The sequence below is a fragment of the Sturnira hondurensis genome, unplaced genomic scaffold (assembly GCF_014824575.4).
Source record: "Sturnira hondurensis isolate 20B ecotype Veracruz unplaced genomic scaffold, ASM1482457v3 Scaffold0007208, whole genome shotgun sequence".
In the NCBI taxonomy this organism is placed as follows: domain Eukaryota; kingdom Metazoa; phylum Chordata; class Mammalia; order Chiroptera; family Phyllostomidae; genus Sturnira; species Sturnira hondurensis.
The window spans coordinates 2879661-2892134 of NW_028079839.1; the positions used below are offsets into that span (position 1 = coordinate 2879661).

The 12474-nt window shown below is 56.0% G+C and overlaps 1 protein-coding gene across 2 annotated transcripts in view; it reads left to right on the forward strand.

Moving 5' to 3' along the window:
• The window catches only part of DOCK1 (dedicator of cytokinesis 1), a 377799-nt gene that overhangs the window by 240728 nt on the left and 124597 nt on the right, over positions 1–12474 (forward strand). For both annotated transcript variants that reach the window (XM_037051192.1, XM_037051193.1), the window contains exons 28-29: positions 2131–2232; positions 8266–8360. In XM_037051192.1, coding sequence (XP_036907087.1) covers positions 2131–2232; positions 8266–8360 — 197 coding nt within the window. The remainder of the gene's footprint in view (positions 1–2130; positions 2233–8265; positions 8361–12474) is intronic.

Below are 12474 nucleotides of genomic sequence, written 5' to 3' on the forward strand. Positions count from 1 at the left end.
CACTTCAGGTATATTGCTTCTGATTAGACATAGCTGGCTTCATGCCTTAGGGGATTCTGGTGTGTTGGTTGCCATTGTTTAACTCCTGTGACCTGCAGAAGGTGAACGTGAGCCCGTACGAGGTCGCTGGGGCCCCTACAGACCTCTTCCTGCTCTGGAAAAGCCCCTCTCGGCGGGGGCGGGGGGGGGGTCAGGTCTCAGCTGGCTCTGTCTGCATGGAAGGCAGGCATGGTCTTTGGTGGCCTTTTCTCTCCTTTCCTCTTCCCCTTCCCACGCTGTCTGTGACTGCAGCAGTGTGGGCGAGGGCCCCCCACCTCCTGCCGGCCTCAGCTCCCTCAGAACCAAATCATGCAGCTGGATAGGAGGGAAAGAATGAGCTCAGCTCTGGGCACCGCCTTGGCGCTGTCTGCTCATCCCGAGGGGAGCGTCCGTGCGTCAGCCCGGGCCCACTGCCCATCGGACAGGGCCAGAGGAGAGAGTCGGGTGTGACTGAAGAAGGGCCACAGTCCTGGTGGCCTTGTAACTGTGACCCAAAAGGTGGCCCCCGGCAGCGCGATGAAGATGCACAGTCCGCAACTCGAGCCCAACGGGACACCCAATATTTATCTATTCCAAAAGTTGGTATTCAGAAATAGGCATTTGGCCACTCTGCAACGCACTCCTCTGGTGGCGAGCAAGCGTGATGCAGTGCTCTCCCCGAACCCCACCTTCGACTCCTAATCTGAGCAGTGCTCACCACTCAGCAATAATGCACATTGCTGGGCCAGTGGAAGGTGCCATGTTATCGTTATTGTATTAGTTCAGTTTACATAACGCACCCTTCAAGGGCTCGTTTGGAAGCCTGTACGTATACTGTAGATAGAAAAGGAATTGGGACAATATTGGACTTTAACATTCCACTACAGAGAGTGAATTTCAGGTTAGTACAAAAGACATTTAGACATTAGAATCTATGGCATATAAAAGTAGAATTTGTGAAAGAATGCAGTTTGGGAACTCGTGTACTAGGGCAGGATTAGGGGCATGTCTGAAGTGTGTCTCATCGTATAATTTTACCATATTTGTACTGGCCTAATGAGAGTATATGTGCTGTGTTTCTTAAAACGTCATTAATTTAGGGGGAAGTAAGGTAGGGCGAGGAAGCTTTTAAGAGTTAGCCATGAGCCTAAAAGTGACACATTGTGGTCAACGGCAGCAGCACTGGTCAGCCACCCGCCCACCGTTCGAACAGACCCCTTCAACGCGCACATACGCTGACACGTATACCCATATGCACACCCACAGACCCACTCACAGGCACATGACACAGTCCTGTACAAACGCATAGGCCTGCACACACAGAAACACACACATAGTTTTGCACACACAGACACACACACATACCTGCACACACAGACATGCGCCTGTACAGACCTGTGCACACCGGCACGTGCACAGATCTGCACACGTACACAGGCAAACGTGTGCACACTCAGTCACACATGTGCTGGCCACCCCCATCTGCTAACTGCATCGGCCTCTTCCTTCCTTCTCCCGGCCTCGATTTTGTGTGTCAGTTTCCTTTGTCCTCCCTGTCCTCCCTCCCCAGCTCCGTCCACTGGGAGAAATCCCTGTCTCCCCCCTTTACATCCAGTGCGTCTCTCACTATTCTCGTTAAGGGGACTTGGCCGTTGTTTGCTGTGGTGTCAGGGTGACGGCCTCTGCAGTGGCCCAGGGGGACGCAGGCAGATTTCCGAGAGGGAAGAAGCCTATCTTTGCCAGGGGCTGGGGGGGAAGGGCTCCCCCACATTTTGCCAGTAACATAGACAGCAACTTTTCATGATATAAGTGGTGGGGATTTCAATCCTGTCTTTGATTTTTGCGTATAGAATACGGAAATATTCGAAGCTTGTTTTTCTGGCCTGGACAACCCTGAGTCAGGAAGCATTTAATTGAATGCAGTGGCGAGAAGGGAAGAGGGTGAAAGGAAGGCCGTGAGGTTGGCGGGACCCGTCACTAAGCTGGCCGGCAGGGTGATGGCTGTCACGGCTTCCTGCTGCCGGCTTCCCGCCCGGACTCCTGGTTGGCAGCAGCTTTTTTTCTAGAGTTTGTTCATCCCCCCGCCTAATTGTCCTTCCGATTCGTTTACAGGGAAACTTCGTGGCTTGTATGACCGCTATCCTGCGACAAATGGAGGACTATCATTACGCCCATTTGATCAAGACCTTTGGGAAAATGAGGACTGACGTTGTGGTGAGTGTTACTCCGGCGCCTTCCCCTCGGCCGTGTTTTGGGGCCAGCAGTGCAGGCCAGACACCGGGGTTGACACTTCCGTTTACAGGACCATTTCGCAGGGGGCTGGCCTGCCCTGGGCCGGAGGGGCCGTGGGCCTGGGCCTGACGGGCCGTGTGTCCATGATGAGGGTCCAGACGTGCAGCCTTGCCTCTCGTGCCCCCAAGAGGGGAGTGACTTTGGGTGTAAATCCGGAGAAACCCCCTTCCTGCCCGGTCACAGCTTCCTCCTGTGCTTTGGGGTCCTTGCAGACGCGGAGGTGGTGCCCACGAAGAGCCTCTCACTCAGTCCCCTGGCAGGTGATTGGCCTTTGACAGCAGAAGGCGTGCAGCCCTTGCGGCCTTAAATTGCTCTGCGTTACCGATGCGCAGCAGTCACGGAAGCTCGTCGCACACACCTCTCCACCTAGGCCTAGAGTGTCCCCAAAACCCCTGGGCGGGAGAATCGTGCTAGAAGGGAACTGATCACTCAGGAGTCCCCCACCAGCACCCTGCCATCACACGGTCACACGCCAGGTGTCCCCCACGAGGCAGCAGCCAGGCTTGTGGGCAGAGATGCTGATTCGATGCTGACCTGAAGTCTGGTGACACGGGCTCTGTGTCCGAGGCCCCCGTCGAATACAGCAAAGACCCCGGTCCCCACAGCAGGCTCCGCGGCACCTTCCATTGTCTGATTGAGGGCTGGGAAGAGGAGGCTGCGTTTTATGGTTTTGTTCTGAAGGATTTACTTGTAAGAAAAAAAGTTCCTTATTAATTGTTGCCACAGTCTATTTCTTTGTGATGTTTTTATGTTTACACTTCTAAATAAAACCAAAATGGGTCTCTCCCTTAAAATCATAGGTTTTCTTTTAAAAATTCAGAAACAAGAATGGGTGTATATTTGTGTATCTGTGGTCAGTTTTTTTTAAAACACGGATGAGCCACTTGGAGTAGGGTATGCTTGTCCCTGTAGTATGTGTCACACTGGGTCTGGTGACTGACATCCCGTTCGGTGTGTGTGCCACGGAAAGCCTCCACTGAAACCTCACAGGAGCCCTCGGCCCCGCGCGGTCGGAGCAGAGCTGCAGCTGAACCCACAGGAGCAATGCCAGGCTGCACAGTGCCGTCCGTGCAAGGAGTGGCATCGCGCACCCTGAAATGCCAGGACTGATCACGCCAGCAAAGCCCACGCCAGCAAAGCCCACGCCTGCAAAGGGTTAAAAACACTTGGTCCCCTCTGGGAGCTGGCACTCAGGACAGGGACGTGCAGGGCAACTGTGCGGCATGGTGCTCGGAAAGCGCTGGGGTGTGCTGGATTCCGGAGCGTTCTCTGCACACGCGGAGCAGACGGGCAGACGTTTCCTACAGGTTGCGTCCTGATTTCCCAAGGGCTGTTTCTCCTCAGACGCAGCAGTTCTGAAAATCAATTATTTGCAGGCAATTGGATTTCCGTAACCAAATGCCATTTGTGGTTTGGATATCACAAGTTCATACCGCAGGACGGTGAACTGTTTTTATTGTCGTTGGTCTATCAGAACTTTGTAAGTGGGTTCCCTCCCATTGACTGTTCACAGAGAGCGTTTGACTGTCTTCTGCTCTGACAACGGACCGCAAAAAGAAAGATCATTTTGTGTCTTGTTGCTGGAAGTCAGTTCCTGTTCCAGCCTGCGAACGGGCCTCAGCCGAGGTCTCAGGCTACATCCTTGTGACCTGCAGTACTTTGGGGCTACCGGTCCAGCCCTTTTTCGGGCAGGTGGGTCATCCCCACACAGACAAACCGTTGTTACCAACACCGAAGTCACTCGCCACAGGGCTGTTCCCCTTCGTCTCTGAAATAGCCCTGCGGACCCGAAGACGGTGAGAGCCTAAGGCACGACCTGAGGCAGGAGAACTGACCCAGGACAGAGAGTCACGCTGCAGAGGCACCCCTCTGGGAAGGGGTAGCTTCGGTCCCACCCCTTCCAAGAACCTCTCCCTGGCACCACCGGGGTCTCACCAGGTCCGCCCGTGCTTTCCCACCTTGTCTGCCCCAGTCAGCCTGTTCCGGGATGGCCCAGGGTGCCCTTCACACCTGGGAAGTGGTGAGCCACAGTGCTTGTTGCTGACTGTCCTGGCCTAGGAGGTGCTCTGCTGTGGCGTCCCTGGTCTTAGCCTTGAGTTCCACGGGGACAGCCACCCAAGGGCGATTTGCAGCCTGGGGGGAGTGTGTCGGGAGTGGGAGGAGGCGCCTCGGGCGGAACATCTGTTCTTTTATTCCTCGTGACCATTTCCTGGTACGTGAAGCTTTGACGCAGGCTCTGCACCCCGAACGACTTGCCTGGGGTTGCACACTCCTTCCACAGGGAGCTCAGATGGACACTGAGTCTGCGTCTGCACGGCAGAGGGTGTGCTGGGGGGGGCAGCCTGGCCCCCTGGCCCTGCTATCTGGAGGAGACCTGCACAGCAATGCAGGGGCCCTTCCAGCTTATCCAGATCACCTGTGCTGCGAAGGCAGGTCCTTGGAAAGGAGACAGGCTGCACTGCATCCCAGGGCCAGGGAGCCTTCTTTGCAATGGAGGGGATTGTGGAGTATTGAGGAAGAGGAGGGAAGAGCCAGCTGAGGAGGGGCAGCGAGTCCCCCAGGTTCCCCCTGGACAGGGGTGGTGCCATCCATGCCCCTGGCCCCTGCAGGCTGCACTGAGAAGCTTCCTGCCCTTCGCCCGCTAGTCCTCAGCTGTGCGTGTCGATCATTGCTGTTTTTCCAGTCATCGTTTTAAAGTTGTTTTAGGGCATTTACTCTCTGAGTAAAAAACTCTTTGGAGAACAGTTGGCGCATGCAGTTGTACACACAACGCAGAGAGGTGCGCGTGGCCTTGGCCCACTCTCTCCTAGTAGCAGCGTCAAACAAAACAATGGCCCGTTAGTGACACTTGCCGTCCAAACCGCAGCATTGGCGTGGATACCGTGGTTGGTCTCCTGGCGGTTCTCCGGTTCTCCTTGATCTCCTTCGCCCGAGTATTTATCACAGACGGTCGCCGACATGGGGAAGCTGAAAGGACAGCACAGAGAGAGCCATTCCTCCCGCCTCCTGAGCCCTCAGCTGTGAGCCGCTCGCCCGATTGGCTCCTGGGGCTTCTCTGTGTCCGCACAGCCCAGTCCCCAGTGGGTGAGCGGGGGGCCTCCCCCCTGAGCGGCGCAACAGACATTTCTCAGGCACCAGACCCCTCCCTCGGCCCTTCCAGACCCTAACGGGCCTGCCCTCCTCCCGGACACGCTCAGGTGTGCGCTCTCCCCAGTTCTCCTCGTCTTCCCGTCGGGGCTTCCCAAAGCAGGCCCGGTCCAGACCCGGTCACTGCACTGCCTGTGGCGCCTCTCATCTCTCTCCTCCTGCAGCCAGCCCGTCACCTCGTTTTTCTCGTTTTTGCACCCCATTTTTGGACCCCGTTTTTGCACCGCGTTTCGGAAGACACCACGGCATTGGTTTTGCAGACGACGTCTCACTCCTGAATTTTGGGGTGCTGCCCTGTAACATCTTCCGATGCGTTGCTCCGTCCTCCGTGTGTGCTGCAAACAGGAAGCTGTGTCTAAAATTCAGGTCGTCCTTTTGTCAGAGTTCTGCCTGGTTGTGTCCACGGAAAGGTGGAAGCACCATGCCGACCACCACGGATGGTGACAAGCTTGGCCCCTTGGCTGAAGGGGGCCCCTGCCAGTCGTCCCGTCGTGAACAGGCTCCGTGGCAATGGCCATGTCCTCTTTGGGCGACGCTCTGGCATCGACAGGAAGCGGGCAGCGCCTCTACCTGTAGCGGTCTGTCACCTGACGAGGTTAGCACCCACGGAGGGTCCTTGTCTAAAAGTGACGTAGCAGAGCGGGGACTTCCTACTTCTGAGAGTCACGTCACGTCGCCCTGCATGTGCTGGGAAGCCTCTGGACACGTGGGGCAAGTGGGAGTTGGGGAGAGAGCAGCTTCCTTGACGAGGCCTGCCACGTGAAGAGGTCCCTCTGGGTGATGTGGAAGGACCAAGAGGGATGAGAGTGGCCGGAGGGGGATAGGCTGGGAGGCCCCTCTGGCAGTTGAGGTGAGAGAGGACGGCCATTTCTTCAAGTTGGTGGGGAGAGGGGTGGACAGAAGCCCTGGGTTTGCAGGATACGTTGACGGCTGTTGTCGGGGCAACCCGCTTAGCATGTGGCACGTGCTCTGAGGGATCAGACTGAGAAATGCAGCAGAGCCGGCGTGACACTGAAAAACGACAGCTTTCCCCGAACCTCTCCTGCTAGCCCTCCTTCTCCCCCGATCGACCTGGAAATGCCAGGGCTGTGCAGCGCGTTGGGCTGCATTCGCCGTTCCGGGCGAGTGCGAGGGTGGGGACCGACCGTGCCCACGGCCAGCGAATTATGCAGCCCGGCTAGGAAGCCTTGCAAAGCCTCCTCTCCCACAATGCGCGGCGTTCCGTTGGTTCAGGAAGCGCCCGCTCCTCACAGCTGAGCCATGCTGATGAGGTGCAGGCCGCGCTTCCCGGGGAGAAAGCAGGAGTGGGGGGAATCAGCGTCTCTTCCGGAATAATAAACACCAGACCCCGTGTCTCGATTATTAGGCTTTGAGGAGTGATCAGCAAGAAAGCCAGCAATTTCATGCAAATTGAGATGTGACTAAATTACAGCACTCAGCCGGTGAAATATGCAAACTGGTCATTAAAATGTGGAACTCTTGACAAAGTGGGAAACTAGGAACGTGGGTACTGAATCGGGGAGAGAAGCTTTTCCTGTCGCGTTGCACTGGGGTGCCCGGCACGCTGCAGCCTGAAGGCCTGGGGGCAGAGCTCTGTGCACAGGATCTGGACGCTGGGCTGGCTTTTCCCTCTTGACTTGGCCGACGCCCCTGAGTTCTCCTTCACGGCGTGCTGATCACAGTTGCTCCTTGAGTTCTTATGGTGGGGGAGGGGCCTGGCATTGGTACCGAGGTTGCGGAGGTGTCTTCACGTCGGACCTGCGCTCACTGTGGCCATCACGTCTCACCTGTGCCTCTTGGCAGGCAATCCTCAGAGCTCTGTGCTGGGAATGGCTTTCTTGGCCATTGAAATTCCGCTCACCGCCCCGGTCTCCGCAGGCACTGCACCTAATTATGGTGCAGTCGATTACATAAATGAGAACTGGGTGCTTGTTTGGCGATCTCTGCCTGTGGCCTCGCTGCTCTCGGGGAGCTCTCAGGCGCCTTTCTCCCTGCCCTCCCGATCTGGAGGGCACATGCGGGCCCGTGGGAGGTGTAGTTTTTGAATAGCCACTCATTTTGTTGGGGTTAGCTCGGGACGAGTGCCCTGCTGTGAGATTCCAGGCATTCTCCTAATTCCGACAGGCACCCAGGAAATACCAGATGCAGTCCTAGCGTGGGAGCTGGGTGGGACAGTGGCTTGCCACCCTGTGCGTGGGGGACCACCAGCCAGGCAGCAGAGGCACCGCTGAGTAGCTTACAGGGATGTCGCGGCTGTAGGGAGAGTCTGGCAGTGCGGGCATGTGCTCCGGTAGTTCATGGTGGCGGGGTCTGTGCAGATGGGCGGGACTTCCTCTTTGAGCCTTTTATTTGCTCAATTGTATAAGAAAAAGGAATGGATAATAAAACCCACATTCAACTGGATAGGGCCTGTTCTTACAGTAAATATAAGAAGTATTATTACTATAATCTGCGTGTTATGTGTGTAAAAATACATTTTTCTAGAAGCAGGAAATGTATGGCTACGTATTTGTACTCTTTGGGGACTTAATTCTTTATGAACATGGAAAAGACATGCCCAGGGTCTGTTTGGAAACACACCCTTGGAAGAGTTCTCCGGGGGGGGGTGGGGGGTGCGGGGGGGAGGGGCCCCGGCGAACAGGAGGGCAGAAGCCACACCACGCACCTGTGAGTCGCAGCACCACCCCTGCTCAGAGAGCTCCTGCTGAGTTAACAAACACAAGGTCATCCGGAATCTCGGCACCCGAGGGGGGGGCTGGTTTTCCCCTTATTCTCAGTGGGCCGTTCCAACATGTGGTTTCATTTCAGGACTTCCTGATGGAAACATTCATCATGTTCAAGAACCTCATTGGAAAGAACGTCTACCCGTCCGACTGGGTGATCATGAACATGATGCAGAACAAGTGAGTACTGCAAGCCCCGCGGCCCTGGACCGCACCAGCAGAGGGGGCGGGGCATGGTGGTGCCCTGGTTACCACGGACTCTCCCCAAAGGACATGTGTTCCCCTCTGTCAGGCAAATGGTTACTTGGACAAATGGACCTGGCCGTTGGGTGGTTTCCGAACATGGGCTTTGCCCCAAGGAAGACGAACCTGAACATGAACGCCCCACCCCCTTAGTCTTTGTCAAGGGCGGGGCTCCTGTTCGCCTCCACCTGCCGTCTAATTTTAACCAGGCACGTTTGCTAGCCAAAGTGATCCTCAGCTCTCTGCTAGGTTTCTGGAAGGTGTTTGCATTTCTCGTATTTTGGCTTCAAAAGACTCATGAGCATTTTCTCCATAGTTATTAAATATTAAACTGGTGTTTGTCATCTCCCTGTGAGGGCTGCTGGGGCATTTCCCAGCCGTTGGCTTTTTTAATTTCCATGGGCACCAGCGCTGGTCACTGTGTTCCTAGTCACCTGCGATTTCGAGAAGAAGTTGCTATTTGCCTCTTGCTTCCTTCTTTTGCACTGCGGTTGTGATGGAGATCACTGGAGGGCCACAGGTGGTCAGGTAATAGGTGACGCAGCGAGGGGGTTGTGCCTGTCTGATGTCAGTTCCCTGGGTGACAAACCCGCTGTGAAACGATCACACGGAGCCTCAACCAGGAAGTGTCGCTGACACAGTCCCCGGACTTCACTCACTGTCCCCAATTTTACACGTGTTGTTCGTTCTTGAATCCATCACAGCGAGAACCCAAGCCGTTTCCGTCACCCTGTGGGCCCCTCGTTGCCCACTCTCCCGGCCACCACACCCTCTCCGATCCCTGGTAGCTGCTAATTTCATCTCCATTTGTACAGTTTTGTTGTTTGGCAAATGTTCTATGAGGAAGTATGTAGCCTGTCAGAGGGGTTGGCTTCTGTTGCTCTGTGAAATTCCCTGGAGATTCAGTTAGGTGGTTGCATCGAAGGCTTATTCCCTTTGTTGCTGAGCCATGTCCCCTGGTGTGGCTGTACCGCAGTGAGTCAGCCATTGTCCTGTTGAAGGAGTCTGCACTGTTGCCTCTTGGGGGTTGTTACAGGTGAAGCTGCAATGAACACCCAGATGTAGGTTCTGCGTGAACAGACGCATCTCTTCCCCTGGCCCACGGGCTCTGGGCTGCAGGGCGGGGCGGCCCGTCCAGTTTTATAAGAAGCTGTTGGAGGATGGCTGTGCTGTGCCGTCGTTCCCCCACCCCCACTCGTGCCCACACCCCAGTCTCCCTGCGTCCTCACCGCATCCGCTGTTGTCGCTTTTTTTCTTAGCCATTGTGACTGATGCTCAGTGTGTCCCCTCGTGCTTTTCATTGGATTCCCCCTTGTGTCTTTGCCTCTGATAGTGCCCCCCGTCCACTCCGTGGGTGAGTGCATCACTACAGGGGCCCGTGCCTCAGCCTTTCTTGGGCGACGCTGCGCTCCAGAATGGCAGGGGTGCGTTCGCCTCCCTGTCCCAACATGCTACAGCGTCCTGAGCAGCCTCTGTCAGGGTGCAGCCCAGGTGACCGTTGTCCATCTCACATCATGCCTTGACGTGGCAGAAGCCTCCTTGCACACACATCAGGCAACAGCTGAGAACTGAGAGTGTGGAGGCCAGGAGACTGGGCTCCCACCTGGGGACCAGAGTGGGGGTCCTGGCCTCGGGGGCCTGCGTTTCCACCTGTGGGGTAACTTGAGGTTATTCGCCTGGCTCCCTCTCAGCATCAGAGTCCTCCCCTGGAAATCGAGGGACTTAAAGCACAAGCACAAGCGTCCTCTTCCGCTCCCTGTCGGGGTCACCCTTGGGGGGGCCCTTTACCATTGCCCTGGAGAGCTGCCCTGGTGGTGGAGGTTTGCTCTGTTTTCTTGGGGTGGGCTTTTTAGTTTTGAGTTTTGTTGAATTTATTGGAGTGATACTGGCTAATAAAATTACAGGTTTTGGGTGTGCAGTTCTATGAGGTATCATCTGCTTGGTGAACTGTGTATTTACCACCCACGTCGAGTCTCCTTCCAACGCACTTTCCCTCTGGGCCCCTCTGCAGGCCCAGCTGTGTGGCAGAGACACAGGCATGTGTCCTGGCCACAGGGAGGGACAGGGAGCCACGAGGGAGAAGCCAGGTGTGCTGATCCTCTGGGGAAGGAGGGTGATGGGTACGCTTGTATGGGTGACGATGGAGGGTGAGCCCGGAGCAGGAAGGCTGCCCTGCCGTTGTTCAGAGAGCGCGTCAACCGCAGCCCGAGAGGCTCCCCGGCACGGCCCATACTCAGAGTGTTAGGTGCCCGCAGTGTGTCTCAGGCTGTCCACGAATCGCCGACGGGGCGGCCTCATGGAGAGTCTCTGAGGCTGGCCGCATCTTCCCGCGGGTAGAGTTGCCTCCGGCGGAGTTCCCTGCAGACGAGTGGTGTGCACACACGAGTGGGTGCCTGTGTGTGCAGTGTGAGTGTGCATTCGTGTGTTGGTTCCAAGTCAAGGCACAGTTACTGGCAGAGCTTCTGCGTTGCTGTCACGGGGGTCACACTCTGCGGGGACCGGTTCCCAAGTTCACGTGACTAGCCAAAGAGAGTGCCCCAAAGGTGGCAGGACAGTGACCGAGGTGGCAGGCGTGGCAGGCGTGGTCACTGTCATTTCTGCCCCCGCTTCTCACTGCCCACTATCTGTTCTTGGCAGCTGATTCAGTTGCCATTGGAAGACGCCTATTTCTTCTTCGCAGCCAGCTGGTTAAAACTGAAAAACTACCTCGAGACGTTTGATTTTTGGCCCTTTGGTTTTCCTTAAGAGCCTTGCTCCGAGGCCGGCTTCCTAGGGCAGCTCTCCTTCCATCGCCCGTTAATGCGCTTGTTCTCTGGCATGTTTGTGTCCTTGGCGGAGCCCACATTCGCGCTGGCGCACGTTCCTTGTTCCAGGCCCCGCTGGGCAGCTGCCACACCCAACCCTGTCCGGAATGCCCTCTGCAGCGCCCCGCAACGGTCGCTGCTCGGCGTCCACTTACAGATGGGGAAACTGAGGCATAGGATTTGGCTCCTCCCCCAAGACAGAGCACCGGGAATCGGGGGCCACCCCTTACCCCAGGCCATCCCCCGAAAACCCACATGCCAATCTCGCCTCGGGAGCTTCCGTGTGACTCATGTCCCCAGAGATAGTGTGCGTTTCTTTGTTTATCTTACTGTCCTCAGAGCACTTTTCCAAAGGGTTTACTGCTTTCTTGAGTGAATTTTATGCACAGAAGTGAAAATGTTCCCGCTTAGCTTTCTTTGTCGTTGGGAGTGTCCCGTTCATTTCCGAGGGGCCCTGCGGTGAACGTCTGCAAGGACAAGATCTTGTGAAAACCGTAGTAAAGAACTTCCTTTAGAGATCACACAGGTGCCATGTGACATTGCTTCTGTGGCATTCTCTCTTCGCCTTTTTTTTTACTAGCCTGATGCTGTTGACTCCCCAGCCTTCCTTGCTCGTCCCTCTGCCCCTCCCACCCCTGCACGCTTCATAGACATCCCAGGTCCCGGCCTCCGTTGCGATTTCCAGAGGCTTCTGAAGTCTGTACTTAATTTTCCTCGGCACAGCTGGACTTGTAGTTTTACTGCCCACGGCTCAGAAATGGACATCAGCCCCCACCATCCCTTAGATGTTGGTGAGCTCGCAGCAAATATGCCGTCCCCCGCTAAGTCCACTGGCCAAGAAATGTAATTAACAACGGCGCCCATTAGTTTCCGGAACAACTTGTGAATCGAGAATCAGAGTTACAGGGTATAACAAACATCACAAAGGGCACTAGTCACTCAGCTGCTCCTTCAAGAGAGCTACCGGTTGGTGACAGCCTGGCGCTGCAGCCCTGCTCTGGGTTGGGGTGTTCCAGAGGGAGGGTGACACCCCCCAAGAAGTTCTGAGACTCGAGAGTCAGGTGTGCCCGAGTCTTAGCTTCCGGAAGTGCTGTCTGATCTGCCCAGAGGGAGGCAGTACAGAGCCTCTGTTCAGGGTCTCAGGTTGTGCTGCACCGAGGGACCTTCTGTGTGAGCACGCCAGGGCCTCCCTGTCCATCCTCGAATTCACAGCAGCTCTGTGTTCCGGACTTCTGCTCTGCTGTGGC